Source organism: Sebastes fasciatus, chromosome 12, assembly GCF_043250625.1.
Source record: "Sebastes fasciatus isolate fSebFas1 chromosome 12, fSebFas1.pri, whole genome shotgun sequence".
In the NCBI taxonomy this organism is placed as follows: Eukaryota; Metazoa; Chordata; class Actinopteri; order Perciformes; family Sebastidae; genus Sebastes; species Sebastes fasciatus.
This window is the reverse complement of record NC_133806.1, coordinates 21,200,551-21,223,226: the sequence shown is the minus strand read 5'-3', so window position 1 is coordinate 21,223,226 and position 22,676 is coordinate 21,200,551. Positions and strand designations below refer to the sequence as shown.

Sequence of the window (22,676 nt, the reverse complement as noted above, 5' to 3'; positions counted from 1 at the left end):
GGGCTTTTCACAGCCCTTATACTTCATCATCGTCCTTTTGGCCAGATGAAAGCAAGATGAGACGAGCAAGGACTCCGTGCATATCGCCCCGCGATAAAACACAAAAGCATGTAGCTTTGATGTATGCACTTGTAACATCATTTGCATCCTCAAGTGTTCCCGATTTACATTCATGACTCTATGTGTATGGAATGTGTTGTTTGCATACATAATAGACATGAAGCAGCTCGGGTGCAACTGCTGGGCAACTTCTTCTGAACCTCCGTTCCAGAATGAATGAAAAATACGCCGTGCAGAACTAATGTTAAAGCCCAGAAATACTGTAAGAGTAAGGCCGAACTCAATTAAATGTGTTGTTATTGTTGTTGTTATTGCCAAGGCATTACAACAAGGCCATGTGTTCTTCCTTCGCTGCAGTGGTGGTACACACTGGGACAAAGAGGCAGACTATTAAAGCTGCAGTGGGTAGAACTGGAGCATAAAACGGTCACTATATCCTGACAGTAGTGCATGAGACAGGTAATCTGAGATTTGCAAGCATGGCAACATGTTTGAGTTTACTGCATAGAAGGGCTGCAACTACAAATTTTCATTATTACCAGTAACTAACAACTATTTTGTTGATTTATTAATTCATTGTTTTGTCTATATAATGTCAGAAAATGTTTAAAAATGCCCATCACAATTTCCCAAACCAAAGGTGACATTATTAAATAGTTTGTTTTGCCTAAACCAAAAACATTTTGAGTTTACATATAGAACAAGTTTTCATAAGAAAAAAGACGAGCAGCAAAAGCTTGCATCTGATGAGCTCAAAACTGAAAATGTTTTGTTATGTTTGCATGAAAAATAAACTCAATCAGTCAATTATCAACACGGTTGCAACATATTTGATGAATTGATAAGAAAAGGCTTAAAAACCTTAAAATTGTATCTTTATTTTTAGACAGGAAAAGCAACAAAATGCAGGATCAAGTATGACGCGCTACCAAATGTCCAAATGTCACAGCAATTGTGTGCCCTCGGTAAAATGAACAGTAGTCTCACATATTAAACTCATTGAGTATAAATGTCCTGTCTGAACCAAGGTCAGTGGAATTACAGTATTGCTAAGAAAAAGAAAAAAACAAAACATTAAAAAGACTGTTGTTTTGGGGGGGAAGTCATTAAAAGGCTTGCACTCTCATTTCCTTTACATACATGCAAACAGTCCCATTCACTAACATCACATATATCACCTTACAGTCATACTAATGACCTCTTAATGAAAAGAATTCAAGGGGAACATCAAAAACTAGATTTAAAAAAAAATAGTCTCTCATTTGTGATGGTCTACCGAACATCCGTGAATATTTTTCCCTACACCAGGAAGAGAAGAGTGTCTCATAAAAGCGCCCAAACCTCTCGCACTCCCTCGGCTCAGCACAGTTAGTCGCATACAGATCAACCCCCTCTACCAGATTTAGGCATTGTGGAAAAAAAGGCCCCACCTTGAAACAGATCAAAAGATCCCTGCTGTGTGAGATGGACATCAGCTCTCCTGTTTGTCTTTGACCAAAAGGACTGTGTGCTGCCCTCCACTGGAGACCATCAGTACTGTGCGGTTCTCCAGCTGCTTGCCGGTCATCTTTGCGGGGCTCCACTCGTCGTCCTCCTCTCCTGTGCCGAGCTGCAGGTTGGTGCCCATGCCCCAGGCATACACGGATCCTGGAGCAAGCATAGCCAACAGTTAAGTGGAGTAAGCATCCTTTTTTTACCCTCTAAGCATATTGCAAACATTAGACAAATTAAGTTGACACACAGTTTGGAAAAACAAAAATTCATATCAGCTAGCAGTATAATGGATATTTATTTTACATCCAACTATACTTAAAATGACGTAAGTTTGTGTTTTCCTGACATAAGCCTTTTGCATTTGAGTGAATAATGACGATCCTCCGTAATAAAGGCAGAAGAAGCAAGCTGCTGTTTTACTGTCAATAAACTCTTTAGGGAGCAGGTCAAAGTGGATGGTTGTGTGTACAAAGAGTGTGACTTTGATACAGGAGATTTTGTTCTTGTAGTATTTTTTTTTTTTTAACCATAAATGGCAACCTTTTCCTAACCTTAACCATAGAGGTGGTGGATCTGAAAACACTTGAGTTCTACAGATTGTTTTGGAAGGCACTGTCAAACAACTCATTTTATCGTTAAGGTATGAGGACTTGTTGCAGTTCATTGCCTCAAAAAAGCAAACAATATGTAACACCCTTTATGAAACAGACTCAGAAGTTGATCCCTCAATCCTCTGCTGCATTCCTCACCTTCTCTGGTGACGGCGTAGCTGACAGACGCCCCACATGACAATCCGCTGGCCGGCCCCATCCCCATCACAGGCGTGGGATCACTCTTTTCTTCTACCGCTTCGCCCAGACCGAGACGACCGTACTCCGCTCTGCCCAGGCTGTATACCTGTCCTAAAAGATGAACGGAAAAGGGATTTGTGTATTGTTTGTTTGTCAACGTACTTTAAACCACCCGGGTCCTTGGTGTCCCTTACTTGTAGAACAGCTTTCCAACCATATTACCAAACTAAAGAGGTTTTTAGGAGAATATTACACAAAGCAGAAGTTCTACTTTTGTCTTTTGTGTTTTAATATACTTCTGAAATTTTAAAGACTTTTATTGTAGTCTCTTGTAATTCTTGATATCTTCTTTTATCTATTGACTTCTTCCAACCATTTTCAGCCAGGGTTTGGGTTATATTGTTGAATTGCAAAAATAAAAACAAATAGGTTATCACTGTCAATATATAGTTTTTAGAACAGATTTCACTCGGCTGAGTGCTGAAACATGACTGGCAACATCAGTTGTATATTAATCTGTCTTGACGGGATCTCACAGTCTGAGCATAGTTATTTAATTTGAATGTAGTTAGTTGTAGCTTACCTTCAGCATCAAGGCAGAGAGAGTGATGTTGTCCTCCAGAGAAGTCCACCCAAGAGGTGGTAGAGTTTTTGAAGCATGCCAGTTTTACCGGGACAAAACACATCTTGGTGTTTTTAGTACCTGAATAAAAAAGAGAGATGTAAGAACACATAAAATAACCTCACAATGTCTGATGCAATTACCTAAGAGCAGAATGTGAGCAATTGACTCATAGCTAACTGTAAAGCAGTGTCAGATACTACTGCAGTTAAAGTTATAACACAAGTTTAATCAATAGATATTATCAAAAGGACTAAATATTGATGCACAATACTAACCCAGCTGGTGATAGTTGGCGAGACCAAACCCATAAACAGGCCCCTCTTTTGACACAGCGAAAGTGTGGTACGCCCCACAGAAGGCATCTTTGAAGTGAACTTTCCCTTTGATTTTTACCATCTGTGGTACCAGCAACCGGCCTGAAATCACAGGACACAGTCAGTCAGAACGCCACAGCATAAACATTACACACACACACACACACACACACACACACACACACACACACAAGACATGAAAACATCTATTGTTAATGTAATCACAAATCAGAGATTAATGTACATGTAAAATCTTGAACACTTTAGTTCCATCGTGTGTTGATGCTTTGGGCTTCGAAAAGCTTGAGTTACTTACCGAGGCCTTTTCTGCCTCCTCTGTCTGAAAAATGCTCAGGCACTCTTCCCAGCTGCCCCTGCTCTGCCGTGCCCGATGTGTACAGATTCCCCTTCAGTGTAACCAGTACAAGGTGGTTGCTACCTATTAAAAGGATTCATGAAAATTAAACAGCAGCATTGTACGCTGCATATTAACTTCGAACAAACAAAAATATATGGCATTAAAGAGGACTGTTTCTTACCTGACGCAATTTTCACAACAGGTTCTGTCATGGGGACTTTGACTGGAGCTTTGCATATTTCGAAGGGCTCCAGAAGACCTATTACACCGTTGTTATCCTGGGAAAAAAAGGGTCCAGTGTATTAGTAGTAGAACCCAGAGATACATGATGCTTATGTTTTGGGTTATGAAACGTATAGCATGGCTGTAAATGGGAGCACTTTGGTCACCAAGCTTCTATGGTTGCTATAATGATATAAATGATGCCTGATAATTAAAACTAGGAACATTGTTACTTAATTTATCCTGATTTTAGTGCTATATAAATAAGCTTTATTGTTGGGTAATTCATATTAGGTATATTAAATATGAGGGGCAGCATCTTCTTTTTTTCAGCTGAGATGCTTTGGTTGCTATGATACGGAGTATCCACAGAAGTAAAAATGTCTGCATAAGGTAGAGTACTTGCTCTGGATATATGCGAAACATGACAGCCATAAGTGCGAGCTGAAAAAGATGTCTACAACAGAATATGGTGGTACAGCAAGAGGAAATATGGCTGATGCAAACAGCCAGGTGACAAACAAGCACCTGCTTTGAGAATAGACAGGCAGTATGAAAGACATGGAGATGTTAAGGAGTTCAGCAATACAGACGATGCAATTGGAGATATTTGACTTGCCAAGATTTCTTCTGAATGGAAATTAGTTGATGGGATGTATGTACTGTATGATGCACATATAAAACATATTCAAAATACAATTCAATAAGACTGTTAATAAGGATGTTTTTCGAAACAGACGTTGGTGTTTCACACAGTTAATTTCAGCACCGTCAGCAGAAGGTAGGCAGAGGTAATAGAGATGTAATTGCCACTGTGCCACTGAGTATTAATAATGAAAAACCCATGAGTAGGAGGAGGAGTGATAATAAACGCTGAGAGATGAAAACAATGAAGAATAGCGTGATGAAGGATCATCAAACTATGTTTGAATGTCTTTTCTCTTTAATAAGTTACGATGTGAACAACATGCTACGGTCAGAGATTTGGTCATGTAGCACACAAGAAGCAAAGATTACAGAAATCAGTAAGATGGAGATGGGGAAAAGTTCAAAAACTCAGACTACGGGAAGAACATATCTGATGCAGAGGCAATTAGGCAGGTCTGAGGAAACAGAGACACACTATTAGGGATAAATAGGCTTGCAGGGTTGAGAAAGGACCTGAAGAACATGGTTGCTTTTCATGCTGGATGATTTATAGCACAGCAGGTGAGGAGTCTAAACCTGACAGTTCATTTGTTGTTACAGCAGAACAGCCTCTCAGTTTAACTGGACCGACATGAGGAGTGGTTGATGACCTATCAGCTCAAGTATCAAGGATTTTTTTTCCAAACTAAGGGTCAAGACAGTAAAAGATTTGAGGGTTGCATGTTAGTGAGATGCTACTGGTTTGATAATCGAGAGACTGAGGAATATAGAGAGCCTGGTGTGCTTGAATAACGGTGATATGACTAGAATAGACATTATTTCGGGAAATGAATCTGCACTTGACCTCACATTAAGAAGAGGCATGAAATGGAAGTGATATCAGTCATTTATGGTTCACCATAATGGTCAAGTGTAGTTTTTTTGTTTGCAGTTGATGGAGCAGGAGGGATACATTATCTAGTCATTAAAAGAAAATTATTGATGAAGTGAAATAATGGAGAACAGAATATGTGGGCATTCGAGTTCTCTGTGTAGATAAAAGCTTGATGTTACGGCAAATTGAGGACATAAGAGTGAGCTGGAAGGTGGGTCGTTTTTTCTGTTTTGAGGGACGGTTTGTTTCTGCTCTGTAGGTTGAGGTTGGAGGGTTGACATTGGAAATGAAAAGAATGAAAGAAAGAAGACTTTGATTGGGTTATTGCAAAAAGTAAACATACTCCAAGAGAGTATATTTTTTATATGTACAGTATACACAAGTTTTTACAAATGGGGACACAGCACTAACTCAGTGCCAGCAAGGAGAGTGGAAGCTTGTTGAATGCCCTGACGAAGACCTACAATGGTCGAAACATGTTGGCTTTTTTAACGATTTAGCCGCTACAATGAAGGCTTTTTAATATATTTCGTTCCTCGTTGCCACTTGTTTTAGTATTTTGGAGTGCCTAGATTGCCTTCCTGTCTACCCTGATTTTTTTCCCCGTTTTCCAAAAGCACCCGACACGTTTTGCCTAATGAATGAATACACAGAGCAACAGTTATCTCTCTTTCCAAGGAGAGTGGATTTGTTTAAATATACATCCAGGTCGCAATTTTGTTGACATTGCTCTGAGTAGAGATGAACAAACCCGTAAAGTATTAATACAGTATGTTCAGACTCAAGCTCTGTGCTTATGAGCTTTGAAGTGTTCAATTCAAATAGTCAGCTGGAAATTCTGTGTCATTTGCTCGAGTTCCAGTCAAGAGCAACTCTGAACAGCTTTCGACTTAATTTTTTTGTAGCATCCAACTCAAATGGGGCTGAAAGGAAATGAGACTGCGAATACCACGGAGAAACGACAAATGAGTAAAAAGGAAAATCCAAACCATTAATATGGAGGATATTATATATGGAGAGCAGATTGTTTTATGTGGTTTTTAACTGTCTTGTCATTTTATCGGAAAACACTACAAACTGCTGAAATGCTGAAAATGTATTTCAGTGATGATTTCAACCTCGTTAACATTGTCAAATGCGGCCCGCCAGTTTCATAATGAACTGAAAATATTTGTACTGTTCTCAACAGGTGGAGTCCACGCAGTCTGCCCGGAGGATTCAACTCAGCGGGTCAGAGACGACCAAGCGATGTGTGAGGAACCTCTCCCTGGTGCTGGCTGGCCTTCCCCTGGCGCTTTTCCTCCGTGGCTGTGCAGCGCAACCGGCTCTAGTTCAGCTTGGAAAGGCCCAGGGTGCAGTTGGCTCGTGGCTTTGGCCATGAGCTTTACATTAACCCACCCACGCCCGGACCTCACTGCTTCCCGGGGCCGTGGTGCTTGCTGCGCCCTGCTCCTGGTGTGACTGTCAACTAGCAACCCACCCAACCCGTCTTGAAATGAGAATCCCGTCTCGTTTACCATGCTTTGTGGGTGTGACTTTTTTTTTTGTCATCACCATTCATATCTATACAACCTGTGTGTTTATGATTGTTTACAAGAGCACACACTTCTTCATAGATCTAGCCACCAATAAAAAACAAATGACGACTGAGGGGTCAACGACAGATGACTCGACTCATCGACTTTCAGGGGGCAGCCCTACAAATATCACTTGTTGACGAGATGTAGGGAAAATCTCACACACAAACAAACACGCACACTTCCGAGCACAGGCCTAGATGGCTGAAAGCAGCAGGTCACTAACCCTGAAGGTGCCCCACGTGTAGACTGTTCCATCCTCTGTGAGTGCAGCTGTGTGGCTGTCCCCTGCCGACACCTGGACCACCTTCTCTTCCAATGCCACCTTCGCTGGAACCATCTCAGAACCCTCCTCTGTTGTGTCCCGACCAAGGGCGCCTTCGTCGTTACAGCCAAAAGTGTAGACCTACAAAAGAAAAAAAATATCAGTTTATCTGGGAAACTCAAGACCCTTTGTCAAAATGTTATCAGGGAGCGATAGCATTAGCCATACAATAATCATTTTAAAAGAAATAAAGACAGGTGATTCCTTACATGGCCAGTGTCGCCGAGGCACACAGTGTGCATGCCTCCAGCTATCACTTGCACAACTTTCTCTGGCAGAGACACAAGAGCCGGTTTCTTCCTCTCCATGATGTCCTCGCCTAGACCCAACTGTCCAACTTCACCCTGGCCCAGAGCAAGAACCTGACCTGCCTCCTTGCCATGACTCCTGTGGAAAACTGTTACATACAAACAAACACACACACAATTCATACCAGTTGTTTAATTTGATCTCTTTTTTTAGACTTACAAGGTCAAACTTGACGTTGGCATGAATAAACAAATACGAGCATAGGACATGAGACAACTGGTAAACATTGTGGTTGTGTGAGTGTGACATGTCCTCCCATAAACTGTGTATGTGTATTATCTTAACAGTAATTTGAATTGGTTCTTCAAGTTAGAAATCTATTGTGCATGTTTAAATTAAGTCTCGTTGTCTAGTCCAGTCTGGTTGCCTTTATCGACCTTTTTTGAAAAGGCCAGTGATTTACCTTTCACTTTCTTGAGGTCTTTAGCATCCTCAACAATAGGGTCGAACTTCCTCTTGGTGGGGGTCTTTTTAGCAGGCATGACAGCAACACTTAAGGACTCTGGGAAAAATGTGAGAGGAGAATGGTGTAAGATTTTTATAACCAACACTTGTTAAAGTCACTGAGCTGTAGGTGAGAGAAACACTACAGAAGAAATTGCTCAACTTTGCATATTTACAGAGCAAGAACTCTTCCTTGACCCTCAACCAAACATTGCTTTCCTTGTAAAACAAAATGTGACCAATAAATACATACATATAAATGAATTTAATGTGTTCTTTATCATTAAAATAATAAATTGTACACCAGCAACTTGGTAAAAAAAAATCTTCAAAATTAAAAGGAATTACAATGCAAGTGTAACCCTCTTTAATACAGCACCTTCAGTCATAGACTCATCCCCCCTCGGCACAACACAAAGCGCCTGGATCAGTCCTTCTTGCTGGTAGCCATCAGGCTCCACAACCAAGGCTGACCTCCACATGAAAACTGCACTATCGGGACTATCTGGACTATCTGCACTACCTGCAACCACCTCTCCTAACCACTGGTACACTTTAAACGTTAAACTTACTTTACACTACATCTCATATAACATTTTATAGACTGCACATATTACATCTATTTATTGTACACTACATTTTTTTATTGACGGATGGTACACGCTATGTTCATTCACTATGTTCATTCACTATGTATATTCTGTATTTCTATTTATTGTTTTCTAATCTTTTTGTACACCTGTAACTCTGTATCTGCGCTTTGCTGCTTCCACACCTGAAACACCTGTCCAATCCAGTATCAGTGCATCCCTAATTTCTTTCAAAGGTGTTTTTATTAATTGTCAATAATCAATAGAACAGTCACTATACGGGGAAAGTTAATTTTTGTTTTTCTGAACAACACTCACCCGTGACACAACACATCAATCAATCACACCTGACAACAACATACACACAGACAGCCACAGCTGGCCACACTGATTCTCAATCATGGATACATCAAATTCAAATTGTAAAGAATACAACACAGGGAGAGTATCCGCAAATAAGTCTTGAAATAATAAGAGAAAAAAATTAAAATTTAAAATAAATATATATATATATATATATATATATATATATATATATATATATATATATATATATATACACATATACATATACACACATATATATATATACATACACACACATATATATATAAAAATAGTGCATCCCTAATTTCAACAGTTTTAAAACAGTCATCTAAAAAACAATAATATACCTAATAATAGACTAGCCTATTTATATAGCAATTAAATCAGGATAAATGAAGTACTTTGCAAAAAAAAATAAAATAAATAAAAATGTCAATAACACTGCATAATGCACTGTTGAGCCAACCATCATCACTGCAGGGGAAATCCCTTCACAGCAAACAGCAACAGCCCTAACATGCAGCCAATCCATGATCCATAAACTCACAAGCCTCCTGGCAACAGACACAATCAGTCCTTATTTAACCAGGAGGAGCTGTTTGTGGTTCAGCAGCTGTCAGAGTCACGTCAATGTCTGCTGGCTAGCTCACACAGTCTGCAGACAGTTGTGCTTCCTCTGCTCCACCATGCTGTTATGAAATGATCCTCTACAAAGTAGCTGCTGCAATTTAAACTGGGGTCACTAACTTTTCTTAAGGACATGTCTCAGAGAGGGACATGTCTATAGAGAGTGCTGCCAGTGTTTTATCATTACTCATAGTGCAGTTTAAAATAAGCATCGTGATCTAAGGCTGGCTGTAACTCACCCATGTGTCCTTGCTAACACTCAGATAGCTATCTTACACAACGAGTTGTAACCTCCATGGCTGAGCTTTCACTCCTCTTCTTCATTGTAAATAAAGGTGACACATTGGGCTAATAATACAGCATGAATGTAGGATGCAAAAGTCACGTTTTTAACCACATGGCACATGTTAGTGTCCATTAAAGTATAGCTGTGACACTAGCTAATGCTAACTAGCTAGCAGCGTTAGCGTGACATTCGTGGATGAATGAACTATAATAACATCATTTATTGAATAAACTAAATAACATTATGCTTAAACAGCGTTTATTATGCTCGTCTTTTCCCGGTTGGACAGTTTAGGAACTTGATAGTGTACTAACCTGTGAGATGTAGTAGTTTGAAGTTTGTCTACATGTGAATGTGGACAGCCTGTTCTGTTCCCGGTCGTCCGGAGATTACGCACCACAGATTACGCACGACGTCAAGTAGAGGACGTCCTGCGTCCTTAAAGAGACAGTAGCACCATTAAAACCTGCAGGAGGTGGAAGAAAGTAAAAGTCCTGCATTCAAAATTTAATAAGTAAAATCAAGTATCAACAATCATAAAAGTAAATGGACGGATTATGCAGCAGAATGTCTCCTGTGAGGGTTAAATCACAAATTATAGCCTATTATTTGATACTGCTGCATGTAAGTGGCATGCTCATGTTGCATCTTATCACTGACTGTATGCATCCATAATAAGATGATAAGATAAGATAAAATGAACCTTTATTAAGCCCCGGGGGGAAACTCAGGTGTAAAAGCAGCAAAGCACAGATACAGAGGTACAGGTGTACAAAAAGATTATAAAACAATAAATAGAAATACAGAATATACATAGTGAATAAACATAGTGAATGAACATAGTGAATAAACATAGTGAATAAACATAGTGAATGAACATAGTGAATGGACATAGTGAATGCACATGGCGTGTACCGTCCGTCAATAAGAAAAATGTATTGTACAATAAATAGATGTTATATGTGCAGTCTATAAAATGGTATATGGGATGTAGTGTAAAGTAAGTTTAAAGTTTAAAGTGCACCAGTGATTAGGAGAGGTGGTTGCAGGTAGTGCAGATAGTCCAGATAGTCCAGATAGTCCAGATAGTGCAGTTTTCATGTGGGGGTCAGCCTTGGTTGTGGAGCCTGATGGCTACCAGCAAGAAGGACTGACCCAGACGCTTTGTGTTGTGCACATCTCAATAATGTATACCATTATCTATGATTATATAGTATACATTATTATTATAAACTATAACAATGTATTGTATTTCAGAAGCTATATGTGTTAAACCTGCATATGCAGAATGTTATTGGCATCATTGGGCAAAAAAATCCATAATAACTTTTCAGCATATTGTAATTCAAGTGTTCTGAGAGACAACTAGACTTCTGCACGTCCTCATGGCTGTTTTTAGGCTTTAAGAAATCTAGCCCGTGATGGGAGAGTTTGGCCAATCACAGGTCATTTCAGAGAGTGTTTCTATTGAGTGTTCCTATTGGCTCAGCAGATCTTACCATGGCTGCTGGGTCGCAAACTTTCTCATTTTACAGCTAAACAGTACTGTACAAGATGTTTCTGAAAACATCTGAGGTGAGAAATATGCATTACAGTAACAGAATATTGATTCATATTTGATCAGCGCTGCCTAGTTTAACCATTTGATTGGAGTTTGCGAGTGATTGACAGCTGCTCAGAGACGGCAGGCTCCAGTTTGGCTCTGATTGGTTGTTTTCTTCCAGTATGTGAAATCTTGCAGATGCCATTAGGAGCACCGGAGGACACAGAGGCAAGGGATTTTTTTCAGACTACCTGTCTCATGCAGCTGATCCCAGCTGACATTGGGCTACACCCTGGACAGGTCGTCAGACTATCACAGGGCTGACACATAGAGACAGACAACCATCCACGCTCACATTCACACCTACGGGCATTGTTTATATGATATGTATAATCAAGATAAAAAATGATACATGAGAACATGACATAATGAATTATGGTCAGTGTAAAAGTGAATGTACTCCACTTGTAATATATATTAGAGTTAGAGAGTATTTAGTTCAGTCTTTGTTCTACTAGATTGTGTATTGTATTCTAGTTTATGTCTATCGCTACAACATAGCAATGCTACTTTCATGTTAAATTCGGTGTGACTCTTTACCTTTTTATGTCTCTGTATAATCTGTACAATTGTCCCAAACCATAAATATTTAATGAATTTCTTCCAATGCTTGGGTATTTCTTTTTTTTTTTACATGATCACCCAGTATGTGCCCCGTATATAGTGTAGCAATCTGATGATGCTGTTTTCCCTCATTATTCATTTAATCTAAATTCTACTTATGTTTTGCAATCTGTACATATTATTTGTCTTTTGTCAATTTCTGGCCTTTATTCTTCTACTGCAACAATGCAACTTCCTCAGCATCACCTCATCATATAAGATCAATGATGAGATTTTACATTCATCGTTTACAAAATATACAGCTTTGGCGTGTGCATTTAGAAAACCAAATGTATTCCAAGCTTCCTATAGACACTTTCATTATGCATGATGCATCTAAAGCTATCTCCAAGTTCAGCTCCTCACAGTGACAGACATAGACGGACCCTTCCACCAGGTGTCACTGCAGCCTTTAATTCTTATTTTCCAATTTAAATTTTCCCTACAATCCTCCACCTGAAAGCATCAATAGGCAAGACAGGTCTATTGATTAAAGAGCTGTGTGCAGAGTCATCGCACAGACCGTTCAAGGAATTGTAAGATTTTTAATTAGATCCGGATGTGACTATTTACAATTAAAAAGAAAACTGTCATTCCATACAATTCCACATTCAATTAAAAAGGAACTTAGTTTTACAGAAAAGGTACACTTTCATATTCCCATTCTTGTAGCATTTAATCATAAACTAATATTCTGTGCTTAAAAAAATAGCAACCTATAATACTTTTATATTTAAAATTTCTTTTCAAACGAAAGGAAGACAAGATATACACAAGCATCCGTTAAACCTATATCAACCTGTACACAGCATAGATAACCCTGTAAGCTACTGGCCAGACAACAATACAAGATAAAACACTTCTGCAGTTTCAAAAGGTTCCAGCCAAAGTGACTCCCTGTTGACCGTTTATACATTTTCTGATTTTTTGGATAAATCCCTGATCTACACGCACAGCAACTTACATTTAACCCTTAGTATAGACACTACTAGCATGACCTTATTCAAAATGGCTACAGAATGCATTGCATGTTTGATCTTTAAAGGGAAGTACAAAAACTCATAAAAAAGTATAAATGAAGAGAGATTATCCAGATCCAATGGCATTGGATTCTGTGTTGGCTCATGCAGTGGATTGCAGAAATCAGTGATATGAAAACCAGTATCCTATAGTCCTTTAGGCATTGGGTATGTTGGCACACATAAAAACACCAACAAGCCTCCTGACCCGCACCTGTTTCTATATCTAGATTGATGCTTAAATGGCCACCTCACATCACAACCATTAAATACAGGCAAGCCAAATAAAAAATAAAAAGGCTCAAATAAAAGCTGTCACTACTCATGTGATCAAAATTACAATATAAAATATCTTGTGCATTACAGAATATTTTGTAATTAGATCTTTCCAAGTTTCATTCTAAGGTATAACAATAGCAGTCTGTACACAATTTATATAAAACACACACACACAATATCCCAGAGATGTCCAGTCCTATAACAGAATATCCCAGTCTTCATCCTCCAGCCCGCTCTCACTGCGGCCGTTTGTCTCTTATCTTATTATTACTGTGTGGAGTATTACAAGTCATCATCATTATTATTACTATTATTATTGTATGTTATTACATTAACAAGATGAATTAGCTTTTCCATATACAGTAAAGAAGAAAAAAGGCAACACAGAATGAGGCCGCGTTAAAGGTTGTAACTAGATCCAAGTCCCTGAGGGGTACCACATCACAGCAGAGTGAGAGTCAGCCCTGAAGGTCCTCTGCCACCTCCCCGCTTCATTGGCACGTGGTTCCCCCTGTTGTCCGGGAGAAATACTGCATCTGGTCCTCACCCTGCCACCGCCACCGCCACCTCAGTCTAGTGAAAGCAATGTAGTGGGAGGGCGATGGAGGGCAAGCGAGAAGCATTCTTGTTTCGAGTCAGTTCCAGGCTTTCTCTGATAATCTGTACAGTACATTCGGGAAATGTAAAAGGGCGATCTGTCTGCATAGGGAGCAGCTTCTGGCCACGCAGAGATCTTAAGTGCTTCATTATCCGCGAAGATGGGGGGGGCTAAGGCCGATGAAACCTAGAAAATAAAAGGATCTCATGAGGCATGAAGAGACATTCATATTCTGTTTAAAGTCATAATCCTTTCAGGAAATCAAACATCACTGTTTACTGTTCACTCTCTTAACGCTGTATCAAGTCACCGAATATTTCTGCTGCTGCTTCACATTAAAAGTATTTAGGTGAAACATGAGGTGGCTTTTATTGTGAAGCAGTCACAGGAAACACGATGTATTTTGTCACCGAGGTTAGAGTGCTGAGAGCAATCCTTCTTCTACAAGACAAGACAAAAGTCATTTGCAGCATTTTTCATCAATAGCAGAGAGTAATGGAACAAGACGAAACAGCCACAGTGACCTGTTAGATGAAGAGTTGCAGGAAACAGGCTGCATACCTCCAACTTCTAAGCAAGATAACAAACTCCCCTCACCTTGCCCTGGTGTTGTGTGGAAAACTACTTGCCCTGTGTACACACCATGAAATCAGATTGGTTGCTCATGGCACGATGGAAAAAAAAGGCAGTTTATTAACTGAATTCTTTAATAAAACCACACCAGTTAATCTGGTTGTGTGTAAACAGATACCACAGTTGCTCTTCTGTTGACACAGTAGCTGCACACAGAGTATTTGCTGTAGTATTAAACCGCACTTGCTGTTACCACGGTAACCACAGGTGACACCGAATGAACCAGGACTGAAATCTGAAGGAGTATAATGTCAAGATCCATCTGTTAAAAAGGAATACCTCGTGTAGATTCTGCTCTCTTCGTGAACCTCCATTTCAGTGCTCTTATAATCGTTGAGCTCCTTACGGATGGCCGCCTAGACGAAGCAACAGGAAAGAGAGAGTCAGTGTGAACATAAAAGGAAATTATGTGAAACACAATCCACTGCTCGGAGATTTGTCGGGTTTGTCAAGTGCTTGCTGGACATGGCACCTTGTCAGCGGGAGTCAGCTTGGTCCACGGCTTCTCTGCTCTCCGATCATAATCGTTGGCATCTGTGACTTCCACGTACTCGTGGAACCGCAGGATTTTTCTCGCCTGTAGTTCTGCGACTGTGGGTCTTTGACTCAGCTGCAATAAACAGATGTCAGTTTAATATCCAGTAAATATATGATTTGACACTCAGATGTCTGTTGTGGATGTGTTGCCTCACCTTCCTGGTCAGCCGCCGCTTGATCTCTCTAACCTCAGCTTGTCTGTCAGCCGGATTTTTGGCTGAAAAAACAACAACAACAGAAGCTATATTTAGATGCTGCATGAAAGTCAGGCTTGACGTGCACCAAATGTAGAGTAAAAGCAGTTTCTAAAATTAGACACTGAACTTCAAACAGTCTTTTCAAGTGTAAAGTCTTGCTATTACTGCATGTTTAAAATGTTATCTTTTGTACACGGTCAAGACTTGGCTCAACAATGTTCAAATGTGGCATTATTTACATAAATAAGATTAATTCACGGACAAATCATCAGTCCAAATTGAGCTGTGAAGTTTGTTAAAACCCACAAAAAAGCAGACTCAAAACTGAATTTACTTAGTGAAGGAATTATAAGGTCCAGTAACGGATAATAAAGGTGAAAAGGAAAGAAAGATTTGATACTAACGCTGAAGGATGTTTCTTTGCTCGAGCTCCTCAGCAGAGGGTCTCTGGCTAAGTCGCCTGAATTGGAAAAGAAAAAAAAAGAAAAGAGTAGGACTATTTTTACACAGTTCCAACACTTTGTCATCCAGGCAATAACTAGGACAAAGATCTAAGAAATGATCCAGATTTCTTCAGGAAATGCACCTTCACTGTTGTCAGTTTAAAGGATACAAAAGAAATGGAGTAAGTGTGATGATGTGTGTCTGTACCTTGTGAGTGCACTGCCGATCTGGGTGCGGATGGCCTCCCACTGCTCCCTGCTCTGCCATGTGAGGCCGGTCTGTCCTGGAGGCTGGTCGTCTCTGTTGTTCCTCTCGTGGATAAACCTGTCCCTCTCTGGGGCGCAGGGACGGCTACTCAGCTTCAGAGCCAGGGTGTCCTTCCTCTTGACCCTGCTGGCCAGAGCACCTGGATGAAAGCCAAGCAGAGACGTGGTCAGGTGTGAAGGAGGCCCACAAAAAACAATGCAAAAGTCTTGAATTACAAAAACATTACATTTTCATAATTTCTAGGGCTGTCAAAGTTAACGCGATAAAGCAAAATTTTGGCATGGCCATTTTCAAAGGGGTCCCTTGACCTCTGACCTCAAGATATGTGAATGAAAATGGGTTCTATGGGTACCCACGAGTCTCCCCTTTACAGACATGCCCACTTTATGATAATCACATGCAGTTTGGGGCAAGTCACAGTCAAGTCAGCACACTGACACACTGACAGCTGTTGTTGCCTGTTGAACTTCAGTTTGCCATGTTATATGATTTGAGCATATTTTTTTATGCTAAATGCAGTACCTGTGAGGGTTTCTGAACAAAATTCCTCATTGTTTTGTGTTGTTAATTGATCTCCAATAATAGATACATACATACATTTGCATAAAGCAGCATATTTGCTCACTCCCATGTTGATAAGAGTATTAAATACTTGACAAATCTCCCTTTAAGGTACATTTTGAAAAGATCAAAAAAATGTGATTACCTAAAAATTCGAATCGATTGACAGCCCTAGTATTTTCATAAAATGTGGTTATGCTTACTAATTGGGGGCTCATCCTCCTCATCTTCATCCGAGTCTTCATCTTTATAAAGCACAGGACCGTCTGAGTCGCTGTCCTCCCCGCGCATGTCATGCTCTCCTTCCTCGTCGCCTTCCTCCTCTTCTTCCTCCTCCTCCTCACTGCTGTTGACACAAACGCCGGCGTCTCCGATCATGCATCTGCGACTCCGTGGCTCCAGCTCTGGCTGGGGTATCTCCCCGTCGTATTCCTCCTCTTCCTCGTCATCTTCCTCGTCTTCCTCTTCCTCCTCTGAGTAGTCGTCTTCAGATCTAATGTAAATAGAAAATGAATACATACACAAGCATTATGGATACGGATGAAGCATGTCTGTGCGTTTTTTTTTAACTAATTCAGAAGCAGCTTTTGCACTTAAAACAAGACTGACTTTTAAATTAAACAGGTTTTTACCAAATTAAAATGTAAATGAAAGTGCTTTAGCCGTACCAGGAGCCATATCCCACCTTCACCCTTCTAGCTATACCTGACTTTGTAATGATCGGGGTGAGGTTTGCTCCAAGCTGCTCATGGCCGCATGCAAAGCTGGATCTCATGTAGGTAGAAGCCTTGAAATATTTTTTTTGAGCGGCCCTCTTTGTCATGTAACCTTGTGATTTTGTCTTGACGTATTAGCTTCACTTTACAAAAGTTATTCCATTATTGTGCACTGAGAAACTCACACTTTTAGTGGTTGGATGCTGACGGGAAGGGGGCGACCACCTTGGTAGTCCTGAGGGGTTTCGAAAAGCAGCGCGTGTGCACGCTGCGACCCGTCTGGATGCGGCTGAGCCGGGCCGGGACTGGACAGGGCTCGCTGGATCATGATGTGCAGCGGGACAGGAGCTGGGCGCTGAGGAGACTCGTTGGTCGGGCTTGGAGGGTCAAACAGCATGGGTATGGGTTGGGGCAGTGGGTGGGGATAGGAGTGCTGATGATGGAGGTGGTGGCTGTGTATGTGTTGGCGGGGAGGAGAAGGTGGTTTGTGTGTTGGCAGGGGAGGGGAGGGAGGAGCGGGAGGCAGCTGAAAGCCCATAGGGAGGTTGCTGTGGTCCTCCAGAGAAAGCGGTGACGGGATGATGGGATGGGTCGAGTCCTCCGGGTTGCGTTTGGTGACGGGGGTGGTCCTCTTAGGAGGCATCGGTGGAGAGGGCTTGGCTGGCACAAGACTGGCACCTCCGCCGGCTTGGGTGAAGTCACCTGCAAATGGAAAAAAAACAGTTAATACATCTAATCATAAAGCAAAATAGATAAAGTTTAAGCCTGTGAGTGAGTTGCAAGCAAGTGCTTTGTTTTTCTATCTAGTTTTTGCTGCTGTGACATGAGTGCACATGCATCAGCTCTGCGAGTATGATGTACCCAACATGACAGAATACACATGAACAAATATAAATACTAGCATTACATGTCTGACTGAGCATTACTGCGTGCATATAGTGTGTCAGGTCACATGACTGTGTCAACATGAATGCACGCACTGCCCTCACAAACCAGTGTGCAGCATGTGCCCCAGGTCACAGAGACGAAGAAGATACATACAGCCTACATGCTCTACACAGCCAGATTCATAACCTGCCGTTAAACCTGGTTTTATAAGCATCTTAGTTATTCTTATAAAATTGTCATTATATACTGACAGTAGTGCATGAGACAGATAATCTGTGAAATCTTGCAAATGCCATTAGGAGCAAAGGAGGACACAGAGGAACATGATTTTTTTCACAGATTATCTGTTTGATGTACTACTGTCAGGAAATAGTGACCGTTTATAAAAAATAATTTAGCTCAATGTTACTGACTGCAGCTTTAAAGTGCCAAAAAGCTCATAAGAAAGCCAAATTGCAAAACCTCCAATTGTTTGCATGCACATGTGCATATTTGCTATATAATTCTTGAAACTCTGTAGAACAGCCACATGACTGTTAAAAGCCGTAGCCGTGCTACTGAGGCGTAATAAGAGATCAGTGTTACCAGACTTGAAACATGCAGTGGACTAAACTGAACTGGATTACATCTCCCTCTCTAAATAAAGTCAAGCCCTAATGTTAGAACCCTTTAGCCCCCTTCATTCATCCATCCATCCATTCATTCATATCCACCCATCCATCCCAGTTGAGCAGAAGCTGAGTGGATTAGCACTATAAAATTCACTTGATGCTTTGCAGGCTGGAACCTGCTAAAGGCTCTCCCTCATTCACATGCCAAATGAGAGAGAGTACAGCATTGAGAACATTCAACCGCTCCGTGCTCACTCACACAGAGAAGTCGCCTCTCACGTACACAAAGCACCCAGCACACTCATTATCAGCTCATTATGTGCATGCGGCTCTTATATACCACATCCAGAGAATAGCAATCAAGGCCAGTCAACAAGTTAAAGGCGTTGGGGGGGAGGGGGAATATGTTGGCAGCGAGAAAGGACGCGACACGATGAAGAACGCAGACTTTGAAGGGTGGGCATTCCAGACACGGGCACCCTGGCCACAGAGATACCAGAGGGCATCCTTTTTACCTGGACGCAGGCCTCCGGCCCGCCGGCACAGGTAGACGGGCAGGGACAGGTAGACATCGTAGTCGCACTCTCGCTTCCAGCAGGACCAGTAGAGCGGAAGCTGAGCGTTCTCTCCCCCCTGCAGGGCGGAGACTAACAGGGAGGAGACGGAGGCCTTCAGCTGGACTGTTTATTGAATGTAGGTACATGGTGGTACTGTATGTGTTGTATGTAGAGAGTGCGCTATGAAGAAGGGCTGTTGTTGCTCTAAATGCTTGTCATTCTATTATATAAGTATAAGTATATATAAAAGGATTCAACTACATTGTGGGAAAAACGCTTATTTGTTTTCTTGCCAAGAGTTCGATGAGAAGATTGACACCATGCTCGTGTCTGTCTGTTCAATATGAAGCAACTACAACCAGGAGAAAGTTAGTTTAGCTTAATCTAAATTTGCTCTGGCAACAAAATCCACCTGGTGTGAAAAAGTGTAAAAACAACAAGTTGTGGTTTTAGCTAAGCTAAGCTAACTGTCTCCAGGCGGTAGCTTCACATTTAAAGAGGACCTATAATGCTTATTTTCAGGTGCATACTTGTATTTTGGGTTTCTACTAGAGCGTGTTTACATTATTTAATGTTCAATAAACGCTTTATTTTTCTCATACTAACTCTGCTCTGATTGGTCAGCTGGCCCACTCTGTCGTGATTGGTCAATCGAACCAAACTCTTCGGTCTCCACTCCCGGCTCCGCTCTAACTAGCTTTGTTTGAGGGCTGGCCAAACTAGCTGCTGGACAGGTATTATGCAAATGTGTTACTTGATGACATCACCATGTTACAGAAGAAGCAAGGCGTTTCAGGCAGTTCAGGAGCAGTGTTTCTGTGGGGGAGAGTAACTTCCTTTGGCCTGGACTTTGGGCTTTGTAACTTTGCAGACCTTTTACATGCACAAAAAACGAAATAACACACTAAAGGAAAGAGAAAAAGCACAAAAGCATAATAGGTCCTCTTTAAGGGAGAGATATGAGAGTGGTATCGATTTTCTCTCTTAATGTCAACTCTGAGCGAGAAAGCAAATGTGTACCTCTTAAAATGTCGAACAATTCTTTGAAGGTTTTAATATTTAGCAACTTGGACTTCACGGAAAGCTTTGGCAAACTGTCAACAACTGCATCAACGGATTTTTGTTCCCTAAATTAGATTTATGGTTGGCCTATTCTTGGTAGACCAAAGCTTTTGAAGCTGAAAATACTGTTAGTTTCCAAGTGATAACCAATTTAGCCTCAAGTGACAACAGGTCGTACAGTAATATTTTACCCCATTTGACTAGTCGCATGACTATCTGATGACGTGACAAATATGTGAGAAAAAGACAACATCTCACAGCATATCATAACAAAAAAACTGACGCACAGATGCAACTAAAAGGCATGACAAGAAGTGAAGACATTTTTTAAGGTACCAAAAATCATCAGCTGATAAGCTAAAAATGAATCAACGTAGACAGCCTTGCCCAAGCGTGAATTAAGGCAAGATCCCAGATGAGACAAACCCACAGTAAACAACAACAACCACCACTTCACTGCATCTGTGCGAGCAGCGTCCCACAGCCACAAGAGTCCCTGTTATCTTCAGAGAGTTAAAATTCTGGGAAAAAGTTGCCGCTAAAATAGCCCAGGCGTAATAAGTAATTAGCTGGGGAAAAGCTTCTCAAGCTGTTCAGATCACATCATTACCAGGATATGTGTACTGTAGCTAGCTGTGTTGAAGACTTCTCTTCTGCCAAAAGTTGAGCACTGACTCATTAATGTACATATTCTTAGTATTCGCCAGTGGGGAAAGCTACATGCTAAGTGAGCAGACATTTGAGTGTTCATGATGCACACTTGAGCCAGTTGATGTAGGCTGCATGTGATCATGTTGATACCCTCCTTCAGCAGAACTTACCCAGCATGTTGGGGTTGCCCCTGTTCACAGGCTTGGGCGGAGGCTGAGGGGGCTGTTTGGCGACGTGAGAGGTGGCGATCGGGGCTACACAGGAAGACTGCTGAGTGGACGCGCCCGCAGAGGAGACGGACCTGACGGGTTTGGGCGCCACGGCCAAGGGGTTGGAGGGAGAGCCGTACTGGGTCGAGGGGTGGTTGGACGGGGTGCGAGGGGGACCCTTGCTGCCAGGTTCGGGGGCGGAGGTCATTAGCCACTTTGGAGGCATGACGGACTGTTTAGGTGGCAGAGGTTCACGCAAGGTGTCCCGCACGTCACGGAGTGCTTCTGGGTCAGGGACGAAATGGGTGTCTGACTCTGAAAAACACAATATCACAGGGGTACATTAAAAAAAAAAAAAAGTTTATTCCACCAAAATAACCACAGTACCACTGAGATTGAGAAATTTGAAAATGACAGAAACTTTTAAAATCTGTATCCAGCTGTGGGTGCACACACTACTCTACATAGCAGGTGTTTAAAAAGTGCACTTTTCCATTATTGAATTACTCTATGTGGCTATAAATCTTTCAGTTCAGGGACTGAGCAGTGAGACATCTTCTGCTGCTTCACCACTCGAAGCGCTCTCACTTGTTTGAGAATTGCATTATCTAGGGATCAGCTGTGAAGATAAACAGAGTAGGCGGCTGCAATTACCACCAAAAACCCACCTCCCACTGCCCACCATGCAGCACACACACACCCTCCCCACCCCCCAGGCTGCTGATGCTGCTGCTCCCACGCAATTCCTCAAAGCTGCAGCTCTGAAAGTTCAGGGTTATTTATTTACAGAAGAACCCTTATCACTGCTGTGATGGTCGCACCACCAAAGAAGAAATGATCCAGGGGAAAAAAGGAAGTGAGCGAGGAGAACAGAGAGAGAGAGAGAGAGAAAAGGAGGACAGAATGCCGGAGATGTGATAAAGATAGAAAGAGTGGGAGAGAAAAGCGGCATCAGAGAGAGAAAGAAAGAAAAAACACAAGGTGAGACAGAGAAAAGACACGAGCGACGGCACATGAAAGAGAGGGAGACAATATCTGTGCACCTGTAAATCTGTGTCGATACAAAGAATTCTCTCTTTTCTTACAGTAGTTCTGCATTGCCGTTTTCAATATGATGCATTATTATCTATATTCTTTTCAACCCAAGTTCCAGATCATTCATTTAGGTTTCCTCTCATCTTCCTAAAATCTTTCCTACATGAAGCAATAACTCTCTACAACACCTCACCTCTGTCTAACAGACAACTCTCAGCTTTATAGTTTCTGTCTCAACCATTCATTCTGTTCTTGCTCCTACATTTGCACATTTACTACCTCAATTATTTTTTATTTCAGAACAAACATTGTATCTTGCACACTTTGCTAATGTA

General features: G+C 41.3%; 2 protein-coding genes across 14 annotated transcripts in view; both read right to left on the bottom strand.

Annotated features, from left to right (window-relative positions):
• Positions 1 to 918: 918 nt before the first annotated feature.
• Positions 919 to 10,334, bottom strand: rcc1 (regulator of chromosome condensation 1). Its single transcript, XM_074654119.1, has 10 exons — positions 10,186 to 10,334; positions 8,001 to 8,099; positions 7,498 to 7,685; positions 7,190 to 7,369; positions 3,824 to 3,920; positions 3,601 to 3,723; positions 3,246 to 3,386; positions 2,929 to 3,048; positions 2,304 to 2,456; positions 919 to 1,707 (listed from the first exon to the last, which is right to left on the bottom strand). The coding sequence occupies exons 2-10, from the start codon at positions 8,077 to 8,079 to the stop codon at positions 1,532 to 1,534; spliced, it is 1,257 nt and encodes a 418-aa protein (XP_074510220.1). The 5' UTR covers positions 8,080 to 8,099; positions 10,186 to 10,334; the 3' UTR covers positions 919 to 1,531.
• Positions 10,335 to 12,608: 2,274 nt separating this feature from the next.
• phactr4b (phosphatase and actin regulator 4b) overlaps positions 12,609 to 22,676 on the bottom strand; it is a 29,511-nt gene continuing 19,443 nt past the window's right edge. For 11 of the 13 annotated variants that reach the window (XM_074654113.1, XM_074654110.1, XM_074654108.1 and 8 more), the window contains 10 exons: positions 21,268 to 21,621; positions 19,343 to 19,474; positions 17,514 to 18,030; positions 16,816 to 17,105; positions 15,992 to 16,190; positions 15,745 to 15,800; positions 15,299 to 15,360; positions 15,079 to 15,216; positions 14,886 to 14,962; positions 12,609 to 14,159 (listed from right to left, as the gene is read on the bottom strand). In XM_074654113.1, the coding sequence (XP_074510214.1) occupies positions 14,144 to 14,159; positions 14,886 to 14,962; positions 15,079 to 15,216; positions 15,299 to 15,360; positions 15,745 to 15,800; positions 15,992 to 16,190; positions 16,816 to 17,105; positions 17,514 to 18,030; positions 19,343 to 19,474; positions 21,268 to 21,621 (1,841 nt within the window). In that variant the 3' untranslated portion in view covers positions 12,609 to 14,143. The remainder of the gene's footprint in view (positions 14,160 to 14,885; positions 14,963 to 15,078; positions 15,217 to 15,298; positions 15,361 to 15,744; positions 15,801 to 15,991; positions 16,191 to 16,815; positions 17,106 to 17,513; positions 18,031 to 19,342; positions 19,475 to 21,267; positions 21,622 to 22,676) is intronic. The other 2 variants (XM_074654115.1, XM_074654114.1) reach the window with 1 other exon arrangement.